The following is a 14,325-nucleotide window of genomic DNA, read 5'->3' on the forward strand; positions in this document are numbered from 1 at the left end:
ACAATCACCCAAAAGCAATAATTCAACACAGTTATGCGTAGTGACTCTTTTTATTAAATCCATTAAAACGGTAAATACATAAAAAAAATTGTTGTGTGACATATAGTAAGTATATTATGCAAATATTATTAAAGTTTATAGAGGTGCCTAAAAGTGACATTCATTCCATTTGTACTATAGTTTTGATGCTGTTTGGTTGCATCATCATTTGATTGACTTGTGTTCCACCTTTCTTATTCTCCACACATCTTGATTGACTGTAGCCACTGAGTTTGGCGCCATCAGTCCCTGATAAGTCCTTATCCTTTTCTCCTCAAACGCGTCACCTCCTCCTCCTCCTCCTCCTCCTCCTCCTCCTCCTCCTCCTCCTCCTCTTCCTCCTCCACCTCTTGTCATCCTTTCCCTCTCCTCTTGACATCTCTTAAGGCATGTCCTACACAGGCTGCTCTCATGGACCAGATACACATCTCCCTCTGCTTCTGATTTTTCCTTCTGCATCCCCTCACCATCCTCCTGAACATACGATAGAGGATTTTGTTTCATGTTCATCTTTGTGAGGTTGCGTAGGACTTTTAAAAACTCTGGTAGATTGATGAAGAGGTTATCAAACAGACCTAACTCTTGAAGACTATCTAGAGCCTCCATAGTGGGAGGCAGGGTGTCTAGCTGGTTCATTCCCAGATTGAGGCTCTTCAGGCTGGTGAGAGAACCCAACGTGGACGGTAAACCAGCAGAGATCAGGCGGTTGTTTGAGAGGTTGAGGTGGGTCAGGCCCACCAGGTTGCCGATGGATTCGGGCACAGACTCCAGCTTGTTGCTGTGTAGATCCAACCATCTCAATGACGAGAAGTTCCCGATGTTATCTGGGAGTTTCTGTATCATGTTGCGGCTGAGGTCCAACTCGTCCACGTTGGTCAGTTTTAGGAGACACTTTGGGAAGATGGTAATACCCATGTTGCTAAGAGTGAGCCGGCGCCGTCCATCCGGGGTCATCCGTATTGCCTTTTTGGCAACTTTGAGGGTCAGCTTTGTCCCTTTGGCTCCCTTCCCTTTGGGCATGGTACTGCAACGCACAGAGAATTATTGAACAGGACAGTTTAAAAATTTCAGTTTAGCTTCACTTTTGCCCCCAAGAGGCTAATTTCCAATAATTTATCTTATACCCCATAGTACTATAGCAAATAAATGTGTTGTGTGTATGTTTACGTGTAGGTATGTGTGTGTAAGGCTGATGTGATTTATTCAGATACAAGGGCTTATGTATGGCCCGGGGCAGTAGGGAAAGCATGCTCTCTGATGTATGAGAGCTGTGTGTGTATGAGTGTGTCTCTGTGAGTGTGTGTGCGTGTGTCTGCAGTGTTGTGTCTGCACTAGTGCGCGCTCACCCAGTGTTGCCCATGGGTGTATTTAAGAGCACAACTCTCTAATTAAGGCTAATGCAGGGGAACAATAGGAGAGAGGCGACACTGGGTAATACAGCAAAAACAAATGAGTGCTGATGCTCCCTCACCATTCAACTGACTGAGCTGTTTGGCTCTTTTCAGACCAGGAAGGTGTGTGTGTGTGTTTCATGTGAATGTCTCTCTCACACACGTACACAGTGTACTGACAGACATGCATGTACTCTACTACAGTACATGTGCGCATGCACAAAGAGTCAAATCAGGACCATGATAAATGATAGTTGGGGAGTGTTGGGAGTGTGATGAGGGCTTCGCTCTCCTTCCCTCCCCGTCTAAAAGAGCACGGTGTGTGTCTGTTTGTGTCTGTGTTACACCCCAAGGCCCTCTCTCGCCTCATTCATCATCCTCAGGATGAGAGAGGTTATCCACTGGTGCTTGTTCCCATTATAACCTCCTATAGAAAACTATTGCATGAAATTATTGCCTGCAATTAGATAACACATACTGGGCCAAATGCAATGATTGATTTAGTGTAGTTTTACAAAATAATTTGGTCAGGAGTTATTGGACAAAGGGAGGAGTTATTGGAAACAAATCAAGTAGCCTCCTGATGACTAAACACATTTACTGTTTGCATCCTTACACATTTTTCCATTTTTACCCTACTGTGTTCTTATTTAAAACTTGTATATACATTTTAAACATAAATTAATATTTGTACTCACCATATTTTATCTTCTTTTTTTCTGAGTTGTTGTAATTGAGTGATGAGAGTGTCTTCGGTTTCATAAACACACCAACAACAGCTTTTGTGAACTGGCCATTCAGCTCGAAGCCTCTCACCCTTGTACCAAAAAACACCTTTAAGTCATTATGGAATGGCACAGCAACAAAACATAAAACACCTTCTCATTTGGTCAGCATGTAGAAGTTGTACTTATAATACCTGGTAATCCTGTTTATGTGGCGCCGATATCGAGAGGAAAGATCAGGAATGCACTCCTGTGTATATCACCATTTCGCTGGTCTCCCTACACCACACAGGGAAAGTCAAGGTTCCTCTTGTTTAATACCGTTACTTAGCAACTGGGGTGCTTGGCGCAAGGACTTTATTGCCATGTTACTGGCCACAGAGGGAAAAGAGATTTAAGGAGCAGTCGAATGTGTTACTAATTTAGATTAAACAAATTCAGATAGGTGTTACATGAGTGAAATATGTAGAAACGTTGTCATTTATCTACTTTAGTATCAATGTTTAGCTGAGACAAACCGGTTCTGGTAAATTAATTAGAAAGAAGGTATTTTTATTGAGCTTTGTACTCAGCGGTTTGTTAAAGAGAAACTTTCAAGTCTGTGCCTCCATTTGAGTGAATGCCTATTAAAGGATCATCTTACAACATGCTTAGAACAAACACCTACTAACACCAACTAAATTAAAAAACAGCTGGAGAAGAAACTAAAGTTTGTCTTAGCTAAGCTTGTGTAAGCAGGAAGTCAAATTTTTCATGGAAATCAGTGAACTGGTCTGTGTTGTTCCTTGTTTAACCAGTAACCATTCAACCCTGCTTGTCATTTAAAAACTCACTGCACAAGGAAAAACATTACTTCCTCTGTTAACGCTAGATTACTGTTTTTTTCTGATGGAGGCTAGTCAGACAAGTTACAATGTTGGTTCAAGTATATTCATCACAACCTACAGATGGCAACATGTGCTACATCCTCCACATTTCTACTCATTATTTATGCCTCCACCTCCATCCCATAACTGCTCCTACAGCTGTGTACACACACACAATTTCAGTTTCACTCGCTCACCTCCACCCTGCTGCTTCAGAACTCCTCAGTTTTACATTTGAACATGGGTTGCTAGGCAACAGAGCAACCACAAAACTTTGTGTGGTGGGCAGTGATCAGCCCTGATGCTAATTTAAGGTGTTTGTTTGTTTGTTTTTTTCATTGTGCTTTAGGAAGGCTCCTGTGGTTGAAAAGGCAGCCCTTGTTAAATGGCAGGTAATGCATTAAACAGACCTTCAGCCGTTTTGTTTTGTCAGAGTTGTTTGTGTTTAAAGATAAACTCCTTTAACATCAGAAGAGACTGTCAAAACATTGAACAAATATGACATTAACCCAATTAATCTCAGTGGTGTAATGCAACTAAATACATTTACTCTAATACAATTTTTAGGTACTTGTACTTTACTTGAGTCTTTTCTTCTCATGCCACTTTATACTTCTACTCGACTAAATTTCAAAGGGAAATATTGTACTTTTCATTTCTATACATTTCTGACAGCTTTGGTTACTTTTGAGGTTTTTTGCATACAAAACATACAAAGTTGTAAAATTAAACTACCCAACAGTACAAGTACAGCTGAAATAATTAGTCAATTAATCAATTGTCTGATTGACAGAAAATAATATATTAAGTATTGAAATTATTTTTCATCCAAAAACATTTCATGATTCCAGGTTAATACATATTATGTTTATTTCCTGATTTCCATTTTGTATTTTAATATCATAATTATATATATATATATTATTTTGAGGATTGTACCATTAATAAATCCATAAAGAAAGAACCTATAATTTGTAGCCCTAAACAAAATAAGCATAATCAGGAAAATGTACTTAAAAGTTAGCAGATTTTTCACTACATAGATTAACTGAAGTGATGTTTTTCAATGCAGGACTTTTACTTGTAACAAAGTACATCTACCGTGTTGTATTAGTAGTACTTCCTACACCACTGTTTATAACAATATCCCTGTGTAACTTCATATTACTCATGTCTGTCCTCCAGAAAGGGGAAATAAGTAACTTTGAGTACTTGATGCATCTGAACACCATCGCTGGGAGGACATACAATGACCTGATGCAGTATCCAGTTTTCCCCTGGGTCCTTGCTGACTACCAGTCAGAGGTGAGGTCACACACAGTGACATCTTTGTCTTGAACATTCATATTGTAGGGGGACGGGGATAACGAAATTGTTTGATTTATTTCTGTCCTTGATAGAGGCTTGATCTGTCAAATCCTTCAACTTTCCGTGACTTGTCTAAGCCAATGGGAGCTCAGACAGAGAAAAGGAGACAGGTGTTCATCCAAAGATATGATGAAGTTGAAAACATTGAGGGTGAAGGTTTGTGTTCAGCTCTTTACTTTTTCATTATTCTTGTCTTTTGCTGTTCACTAACATTTTATTTTATGTACTTTTTCTCTGTAGGAAATTTGTCGGCACAATGTCACTACTGTACCCACTACTCCTCAGCCATCATCGTATCCTCCTTCCTCGTCAGGATGGAGCCGTTTTCACACACATTTCAGACACTGCAGGTTAGGCCTTTGACACTCACTCTTGGTCATTTAGATGCCATTTAAATGAATAAGCCAAACAAAAAAAAAATCTTAATTTCAGAATAGCATAGAATAGAAAACGGAATTTTTTTTTCCAGTGTCAACCAACTCACATGCAGAAGTATAATAATAAACAATTAGGATGTACAACTTGTGTGACTATATCACAGCAAACTTTTTATAAGGACATCAAAAAGGTAAATTATAAAAGCTTAGAATGATGGAAATTATACAGTAACTTTCCTGTATGGTGATAGACGGGATAAAGTGTTTCTGAATCTATAACATTTAGAACTTGAAGGGGTTTCGTTGATGAATTAAAGAAAAATGTTAACCTCTTAAAGCTACAGCACAAGATTCAGTGCCTCTTACCGTGTCATTTTGGCTTGAATACAAGGCTCATATCACACATGAATATAAGCATACAAATCTACACAAGCAAACACGTTAAATGATAAGTGCATACTATATAATATATATAACAGCAGGTGTGGTCTCGATTCTTCTGAAGAAATGTAAGAAGTTTAGTGCGCATCAGTCCGTTTCAACAATTCCACAGGCCCCTCTGCATACCCAGTGCTCACCCAGTGCCCACTGATTTTCATCACTTTTTTTACATTCAAACATAAAACCTCCTCATAATCTACCTCTAATATGGGCTATTTTCAGCACTTCTGATCCTGTTTCAATGCTGTTTTGGTCTGAAAGCAGATTATAGGGAGATTTCAATATATATGCAAATAATTACAAAAAGCATCTAAAAGAAGCCAATGCAAATGGCCCCAGATGTTACCAAATTACAATACAGCATCCAATTGATTATAATGAAAAGGCATGCATATTTGATAGTCAGAATAAAGCAATAAAGATGTTAGTCTGGTGAATTACAGTGCCTTTTTCTCTTCTGAAGCACATAACGGGTGTGTAGTAATATCCATAACTGGATTTACATCTCTAACCGAGTTTACCAGTATATATGCTATTTTCATTCATTGAGGTAATTGTTTTACTCTAAATTACATTCTCCCTCATGAGATTTCCATCATAGATTATGGAATTTCACAGAAAGATGAAAAGCTCCCTTCAGATAGTAGCAAATATTTCCTGCTTGCATAATACAATGAAGAATTTAAAATATGGCTCACTATACGGAATCAAGCATAACTGCTTTATTAATATGCCCGTTGCAAAGTTTGGTTCTGCAGTGTGCCTCGGGTCTGATGCTGTGCCTCGTCTTCCCACAGGGAGGGTTTGACATCCCAGAGCGGATGTTTTACAGTGTCAAGAAGGAGTGGGAGTCGGCCTCCAGAGACAACACGGGGGACGTCAGAGAGCTCATCCCAGAGTTCTTCTACCTGTCTGACTTCCTGCTCAACTCCAACCACATCCAGCTGGGTCAGTCACTAAAGTCATCCTCTATGTATCGAAATGAATGACTGAAAGTAAGAGAGATATTTGCCCTCTAAAAGGACCGTTGTTACGGATGTATTGTTTTACTTATTTTTCACAAATTCTAATCAAAATACCCAAACTAACAATGCGTTAGTCCGTCTACCCTGTCGGTAGTTTTCAGTCCCGAGTGTTGTCTCTCCCACATCACTTTTTTGTTTCTAAAAACAATCCATTTTATTCACTGCATCCGATGGAACATTGGCTATCTAACAGAGAGTTTGTCTCTGCCTGATGATGAGTTTTGATTGCTGTGGTGATATTTTAATATAACTTGTCATTAATTGTATGCTTTGTTTGAATTGCTATGTTTTTTTATTTAAATTAATTCTTGAGCAAATTTAGAAATTCAAATAACTAGCTTTTTAAATTGCCTCTTTTTTCTGTATATATAAACTAACCATTTGGCTGGTACTCTGAACTGGTTTAGAATAGATGCTTTAAAGGTACCCCCCTTTTCCCTGTTAACAAACACAAATCTGTTTACATTCAGTGGTGTTTAAATTAACAAAGCACATAGAAACCTTACAAACGTGTGGAATTAAAGACATTTCGAAAGACAATTTTGAAAGAACAAAAATGTGTGAACCTGCATTGTTTACAACGACTAGCATAAATGTAGATTGCATTACATTTATGTCCTCGTGTGTGTGTGTGTGTGCTAGTTGAGCACACAAATGAAACACAAACAAAACGGGGAACCACTCTTCAAACATTGCGCAAACTCCACAGGGTATCTTTAAACTCCCTTTTTATCCATCTCTCTGTAGGCTCTATGGAGGATGGTACCGCTCTGGGAGATGTGGAGCTGCCTCCGTGGGCGAAAGGTGACCCCCAGGAGTTCATTCGAGTCCATCGAGAGGTCAGTGACTCCCGACCTCACCAGGCTTGTCTGTTACAGTTTGCCAGTCTGGAATATTGCATACAGGAATTTCTCCTGTGAGACCTAATACTGTTTGTCAATACTTGTTGATACATGTACACATAATATGCACTGTTTTAGTATCTAAAACAAGTTTCTTCTGTAATAGTCGGAGTGTAATGGTGTTGGTTGCAGTCAGTCTGTTTGTCTTCGTTCTTTGTACCACAGTATAAGAGACAGATCTTATTCACAGCAGCCACTGTCTTATTCATTATATTCTCTGAAGGCCATCTTGTCTCATTGAGCTTGGTTCAGTTAAATACTTCTAGCACTGACTGTTTTCAAATATAATGACCCTTTGTTTCGCTTATCAAGACAATCTATGGAAAGGCATGTATCTGAAGTTTATAGATGACAGACAGCGAAGGACAAGAAGCCTATTTAACACTATTCAGGGCAGGCACAAGAATCTCCATTTTTCATCATGCCATTATATCTGCCAGCTGAATATGTTCTAAGCTCTTTAGTCTCTTTCCCTGTGTGGTGTTATTGTATTCCTCTGTGCTTTTTCTCTCTGTTGGTCTGATTTCTTCATTGAGACCCTCCCTTTTTCCATTCCTGGGGCATCTATGATGGTTATCACTCTGTAATCTACTGAACTACTCATATTGCCCACCATTCTCATAAAATTAGGGACATAAGGAGATATTTTTTTTCTTCCATAGACAAATTAACTCAAGACAATATATCCTTGTTATGATGTTTTTTTCAGTTTTCTGGTATTCCTGTATGGGTTTATTAACATTGGGTGTAAGGATACACATGCTGGTCATAATGCCCTGTTTTCCTTATTAACTCTTCAAAACCAATCTCTGGCTAATTCCACCCAAATCATTCTTTAATTCAGACATGAAGATACGCTCATAACACAGCTATGCACTTCTAAATAGACTTTTGGAAGAAATCATACTGTACCTGAATAATTTGATTGGTTGTGCATTCTTGTAAAAGTTTCTTGTGTTTCCAAACTCTCATATTAACAGTTTGACTGATGGTTTTGGTCCCACTGTAATAACAATGAGCACTGCACATAGATGTATTTTAAGACTGCACAGTGCATGGATATTAGTTTTGTAGTATTTCTTGACTAGTTGGTCTAAGTTTATGCCACAATTTCCCTCAGGCCTTGGAAAGTGACTATGTGAGTGCCAACCTCCACCTGTGGATCGACCTGATTTTTGGGTACAGGCAACAAGGCCCTGCTGCAGTAGAAAGTGTGAACATGTTCCACCCTTACTTCTATGCTAAGAGTAGCCGGCAGGATGCTAAGGACCCCCTCATCAAGAGCACAATCTTGGGATACGTCAGCAACTTTGGCCAAGTTCCCAAACAGGTAAAAATAATAAGCTGGGGGAAGTGAAAAAAATACATAACTTCCTGCATGTCAGTGTATCATATTGTTTTAAAAAATAATCTTTGTGAATCATCTGTCTCTTCAATAGCTCTTCACCAAGCCACATCCACCTCGCAGTGGCACTAAGAAAGAAGGGTCATCACCACCCCATCCAACTCCATTTTTCTTCAAACTGGATAAACTGAACACCACAGTGCAGCCATATAGAGGTACAGCTAAACAATTCATAGAGGAGTTCAGACAGCAAATAATATCTTAAATTTAAAGAAGTTATTTGAAAATCTTGGGAAATATGCTTTCTTGCCAAAAGTGAGATGAAAAGATAGATACCACTCTCATGTTGGTGTGCTAAATTAGCTTAGCTATTTTTTCTTTTTGTACACAATAAAGTGAGATTTTTTTACCTTTAACTAAACTCATATTTAGCGTACACTCAGCCAAAATGTTAAATGAATGTATAAAAATTAAAAAGCAAATCATAACATAGCCTTATAAACAACCATAACTTCCAAACAATTGAATTAACGTAGCTGAATTAACATTTCTGCTTTGAAAACTAAATTCAATTTCTTTTAGTAATTTGCATTTGTCACCATTTTGTATTGTTCCTCCTTTTCGCAACGTTTGATGTAAATTATTATATACAAGATCTGCCCATGTCTCAAGGGGATCGTTGAAAAAGAGCGAGAATGTCCATAGATTAATTTACACTATGGAAGTGTAGAAGGAGCTATCTGTTAGAGCTACGATATGGAGATGACTCTTCCGCTGAGCCCTACTTAATAATCTGAATATCCCTACAGGCCCACTGAGGGAGAGGAGATGAATCTGCGAATGCTCAGGGAGAGATTCCTGCATATTACATTTCATATTAAATCTTAGAGTGTCTGATCTGATCAATAAGCAGATAGAGATGAATAGGAGGAGGAATGCTAAAACTCATGCAGACACAGTTTCTGTCTTGGGATTTGAGAAGCCGAACTGGCGATGGGATGTGGGCGGCTGTGGCTCAGTGGAGAGCAGGGTCGTCCTCCAATCAGAGGATCGGCGGTTCGATCCCTGGCTCCGGCAGTCCATGTCGATGTGTCCTTGGGCAAGACACTTAACCCCGAGTTGCTCCCGAAGGCTGTGCCATCGGTGTATGAATGGGTGTGAATGATTAGAGAGACCCTGATGGGCAGGAAGACTAGAAAAGCGCTATACAAGTACAGTCCATTTACCATTACCATTTAATGGTTGCCTGTTCCTGCATGAATAGGTCATTTACAGCCACAATAACAGCCACCCTCTCACTGCATCACACACACACACACACACACACACACACACACACACACACACACACACACACACACACACACACACACACACACACACACACACACACACACACACACATACACATATAACTTGTGCTGTCCAGGATGCAGGTGTCCCCGCCGGACAGAGCCTCAGCTTGATGTAACCCAGGAATAGCTGTTTTAATTGCCCAGTTTTCTGGTCAATTTAATGAAATTCTTAACAATTTTACTGAGCTACCCATCTCTTTAATGTGATGTTTTTGAAGAGCCATTACCTTCATTTGGCCAGGCAAGTTCATTCAGGTATACAAAAGACAGAATGAGGTCATTTTTCTATTTTTTACACCATAACTTTTTTATGGTATAACTGACATCATCTTACTTTCTTCTACAAGTTCTTGCTGATGGTGCAGCACTCTGAGTATCACTGTAAACCTTTCTGCAGAGCTGCCGAGAGGCCCGGTAGGTCAGATACTGTGTCTGGAAAAAGAGGTTATGGTCCTGGAGAGAAACCGTCTGTTCCTGTCACCTCTGTCGGGCTGCTTCTTCAGCTGGGGCTTCCCTGACTACAGCTGTGCCTTTGGAAACTATGCTACTGAAAAGGTATGTTTGTCAGCCTATACAGTAGGGAAAGTTTACATTGTTTGTATTATTGAAAAACCTTCCAACTAGAAACTAAATGTTAGCCAACATACATATGGAACATCTCACTGGTTGTGGGTAAAGCCACACACACAGTCAGCTAATCAGTATCAGCTGTCTCTGACATCACTAGTCACGCTCAATCAAAACAGTGAGGCGATTTCTAGGATCTGCCAAGCTGCAACTCAGTTCAGATCACTACACAATACTGTGTGAGCTGTGTGAACTGATTTCTAGAACACTATTTAGATACTTACTTACTTACTTAGTCATTTAACCATACAATACCTTGTAATGTCATCTCTTGCTTGGTGTCTCAGCGATGTCTTGGTTTCTGTTTTCGTGGTTTGTCTCTTTTTATGAGTTGACAACACTATTTACATACAATGTAGTGTATTTGAACGCATTGAAAAATAGTACTTTTGAATTAACATCAAGGTTCCTTGACAATTGCAATTATGCACATTATCTTATGAAAGTATGAAATATGCTAAAATATACCCATAAACTCACTCCATCATATATACTTAATTTACACACAAAGTCATAATGGTCTACTCATATATGTCCATCTCCAGACCTTTGCTGTGTGTGAGAGTTTGTGTGACTGGGGGGAGACGCTGTGCGCCGCCTGTCCCAACCCGACAACCATCGTCACTGCAGGAACCAGCACTGTGGTGTGTGTGTGGGATGTAGCTGTCAACAAGGACAAACTCACTCACATGAAACTCAGACAGGTTAGTTTGCAACAGAAATGTTGAACGGTAACATCCAGAATGTATTTTCAAGCACATGCACACTCAGAATAACACAGACCCTATTTTTCTTTTTAGCCTTTATACGGTCACACAGACTCAGTGACATGCCTGGCTGTGTCCGAGGTCCACAGCATGATAGTAAGTGGCTCCTGTGACCTCACCTGTATCCTGTGGGATACAGAGGAGCTGAGCTACATCACCCAGTTAGCAGGACACACGAGCAGCATCTCTGCACTGGCTATCAATGACCTCACTGTAAGTCCACCTTCTTGATCTCCTTCTCCTACTTGGCTCAGTGTTGCCATGTTGTTCCTCTACATTCAGCTCCCAGCATGAGGAAGAGAGGATTCTCATTGTTGACAGCGTGCATTTTTTGCTTTGTGTGCATCTCTGTCTTTGTGCAAAATGGGCGTCAACACTACATTACTCTGTCCAAGGGTGAGATTGCGTCATGTGCAGGACCTCTGCTCTACCTGTGGACCATGAAGGGTCAGCTGTTGACCTGCACTGATACTTCCTGCGAGCCCCAGGCAGACATCCTGTGTGTCAGCTTCACACAGCGACACGAGTGGGATGCCAAGAACGTCATCGTCACTGGCTGTGCAGACGGCAACATACGGGTGAGGTTTTTTTTGTATGTTTGTGATAATGTGACATTCTATCTCATACACACAGTAAAGGTCTTTAAAGTCACTGTCTGGTAGCTCTTTGTATGACTAATATATCAGTGGGGGAGGCGGCTTTCTTTTTATATTGTTCAAATGTGGCAGTCATTACTTTGGTGTTAGCCTTGCAGGTAACAGCTTGGATGTCCATCAAGATATTAATAACAGCATATGGTTTATGTGTGTGTGAGACTTATTTTGTGTAGGATTAATATAAGCACATACTGCCTCTCTGCAGTCAAAGCTGCAAACTCTAAATTGGGCTTCACTTGGGAGTGGGTGCCCAAGCCACATGCACACAACACACACACACACACACACACACACACACACACACACACACACACACACACACACACACACACACACACACACACACACACACACACACATGGTATTATTACTTTATTATTTCCTTGAGTTATGGGATGTGTGTGCGGGCGCTGGTGCTTATGTGAGTGTGATTGTTATTATGTTGAATTATGTCTGATTTTGCTACTCGTTATGTGTCTCTCATACAGATATGGAAGACAGAGTACACCAGAACACAATTACCTGGCCCTCCAGAAGAGCCTGTGTCCCCGGGGCAAGACCGAACAGAGAGAGACGGTAATGTCCTGGCAGTAGGAGAGGATATACATATAGGTATTTTATTTATAAGAACACAGATTATGGGAGAGTCTGACAGTAGCAAAACAGTGCTACTCACTATTGCCACTGCACAAAAGGAAATGTTTCTCGTGTTTTGTGTTTCAAAAGAAGCCCATCCCCATCTAATTAGATAAATCCTTAAGTGTGAGATGATTATTTTTAACCGCTCATCTCGGAGCTAGACAGCGTTGTTCCAGATGAGAGCTTGTAATGCTTACCCCATCCCTCACTAGCATTAGGGCTAGCAGGAATTATGTTGTTATAAAGTTATTAAACATAGAGGCAGTAAACACTGATGAGTAATTCTGCTGACGTGTGTGTGCGTGTATAATTTAGAAAGCAATAATACCCAGATCCAATTTGGCATACGTTGGTTACAGCCTCGCGTCACCTCATAGGAGTATTATGCCTTGCAAATTACATCGAGGCAAGTCTTTACGTAACACTGAAGCATTTATATTCGAGGGATTTTTCTCCCTTTAGCGGCCCGCTGACCGCAGATAAACACCTTTTTTTTTTTGTGGGGACCGCTTGGTCAGGGTTTCAGACGGGGTGGACACCTGCCCTGTGATGTAGTAATGAATGAGGGTTGATGATGTATCCACAGTGAGCAGCTCATGCCAGGCTAAAGGCTGGGAGAGACATCTGGTATTGTGTGAACAGCTGAACAGAAGTCAGGCTGTGCCGCAGCGCCGCAGCAAGAACAATCCCGCCATCACAGCGCTGGCCATATCCAGGTACAGTAAATATCATGCTTCTGCTCACAGCAAAGAGAGGGGGGGATTTAGTTTACATTTGCACATTTTTGTTCAATACTTTGTTCCTTCATTAAATATTTTAATTAGAATACACTTTTGCAACTAACTGATTTGAAAACAGAACACATTTAAATAACCTCACAGATTTCAATGAATTTCATAATTTAAGCACACCTTTTCTGTGTAGGAGCCATGCTACTTTGTTGGCAGGCGATGCCTGGGGCAGAGTTTTCACCTGGACCTGTGAGTGAAAGGTGGCCGGGATTGAACACAATCATGCCTCCGGCTTCCATCTCTACAAAGACTCTGACACAGAAAATCCATCAGTGTCTCAGGTCTGACACCAGCTGAGCATTGAGACCTGCTGTATCTCACTCCTGTTTTCTGTGTGCATTCAGCAAGAACTGTTAGAATATTCGGTACATTCAAATCTAGGACAATGTATAAAATATTTTGTCTCCTACCTTGATATTTTTTCTTCTGTATTTATCTTTGTAAATACTGAATTTCAACAAATGAATAAAACTATTGTCAACCATTTGCATACATGAGTGTCTGTGATTTTAAATATAACTGAAACCTTAGTTGGCCAGGATGTTTTTTTTGTTTTTTGTTTTTTTTCACCTAAATGTGAATCGAGAATGACACTGGCTAAACTTCTCCAGAGCTGCTGGGTGAATTGGCATAAGAGTTGGATTTGGAAAAAAAGCATTTTTAAAACTCACTTTAAAACAATCATTTAAATGAACCCTTGCTGCTCTAGCAAAGCTTACTAGGGTGCACATCAGAGGTTTGTGGTGGAACTGAGTAGCTTCAAACTGAAAGCGAGGAATTGTGTGAATGATGAACCAGAGCGTGCATGCTCAGCCAATGCTCTTAGAAATGCAGCTTTTTGATAGCACTGTAGAGCTTGAGCAGTTCACTTCTCACGAAAAGGCACAACAAGCATCAATGATCATAAAAAGTTTGGCATGCACATGTCAGCATTTTATGCTATGGGGGTTGTAGCTAGATGCTTTGGTGCATGTTTGTGGTATGAACAATCCTGCATGTTTAGTTAGTTGT

At 40.2% G+C, this 14,325-nt stretch overlaps 2 protein-coding genes across 3 annotated transcripts in view; one reads left to right on the forward strand and one right to left on the reverse strand.

The window, feature by feature from the left end:
* The window catches only part of wdfy4 (WDFY family member 4), a 39,732-nt gene extending 25,940 nt beyond the window's left edge, over positions 1–13,792 (forward strand). Inside the window, exons 50-64 of the mRNA XM_054599792.1 lie at positions 3,371–3,413; positions 4,207–4,326; positions 4,422–4,545; positions 4,630–4,739; positions 6,005–6,155; positions 6,980–7,071; positions 8,255–8,464; positions 8,574–8,694; positions 10,232–10,389; positions 11,007–11,165; positions 11,262–11,441; positions 11,624–11,806; positions 12,373–12,460; positions 13,110–13,239; positions 13,448–13,792. Coding sequence (XP_054455767.1) covers positions 3,371–3,413; positions 4,207–4,326; positions 4,422–4,545; positions 4,630–4,739; positions 6,005–6,155; positions 6,980–7,071; positions 8,255–8,464; positions 8,574–8,694; positions 10,232–10,389; positions 11,007–11,165; positions 11,262–11,441; positions 11,624–11,806; positions 12,373–12,460; positions 13,110–13,239; positions 13,448–13,511 — 1,933 coding nt within the window. The 3' untranslated portion in view covers positions 13,512–13,792. The remainder of the gene's footprint in view (positions 1–3,370; positions 3,414–4,206; positions 4,327–4,421; positions 4,546–4,629; positions 4,740–6,004; positions 6,156–6,979; positions 7,072–8,254; positions 8,465–8,573; positions 8,695–10,231; positions 10,390–11,006; positions 11,166–11,261; positions 11,442–11,623; positions 11,807–12,372; positions 12,461–13,109; positions 13,240–13,447) is intronic.
* On the reverse strand, positions 49–3,253 carry lrrc18a (leucine rich repeat containing 18a). Of its 2 annotated transcripts, XM_054599793.1 has the most exons (4): positions 3,219–3,253; positions 2,350–2,434; positions 2,129–2,247; positions 49–1,063 (listed from the first exon to the last, which is right to left on the reverse strand). In XM_054599793.1, exon 4 carries the CDS (start codon positions 1,057–1,059, stop codon positions 205–207), a length of 855 nt encoding a protein of 284 aa, XP_054455768.1. In that variant the 5' UTR covers positions 1,060–1,063; positions 2,129–2,247; positions 2,350–2,434; positions 3,219–3,253; the 3' UTR covers positions 49–204. The 2 variants fall into 2 exon arrangements, with proteins under 2 accessions (XP_054455768.1, XP_054455769.1); XM_054599794.1 differs by lacking the exon at positions 3,219–3,253 and having other exon boundaries at positions 2,350–2,464.
* Positions 13,793–14,325: the final 533 nt, after the last annotated feature.

Source organism: Anoplopoma fimbria, chromosome 6 (assembly GCF_027596085.1).
Source record: "Anoplopoma fimbria isolate UVic2021 breed Golden Eagle Sablefish chromosome 6, Afim_UVic_2022, whole genome shotgun sequence".
Lineage (NCBI taxonomy): Eukaryota > Metazoa > Chordata > Actinopteri > Perciformes > Anoplopomatidae > Anoplopoma > Anoplopoma fimbria.

What these genes read in the sequence shown, in the direction of transcription:
- lrrc18a (XM_054599793.1), bottom strand. Translation starts at nt 1,059, where the DNA reads ATGCCCAAAGGGAAGGGAGCCAAAGGGACAAAGCTGACCCTCAAAGTT.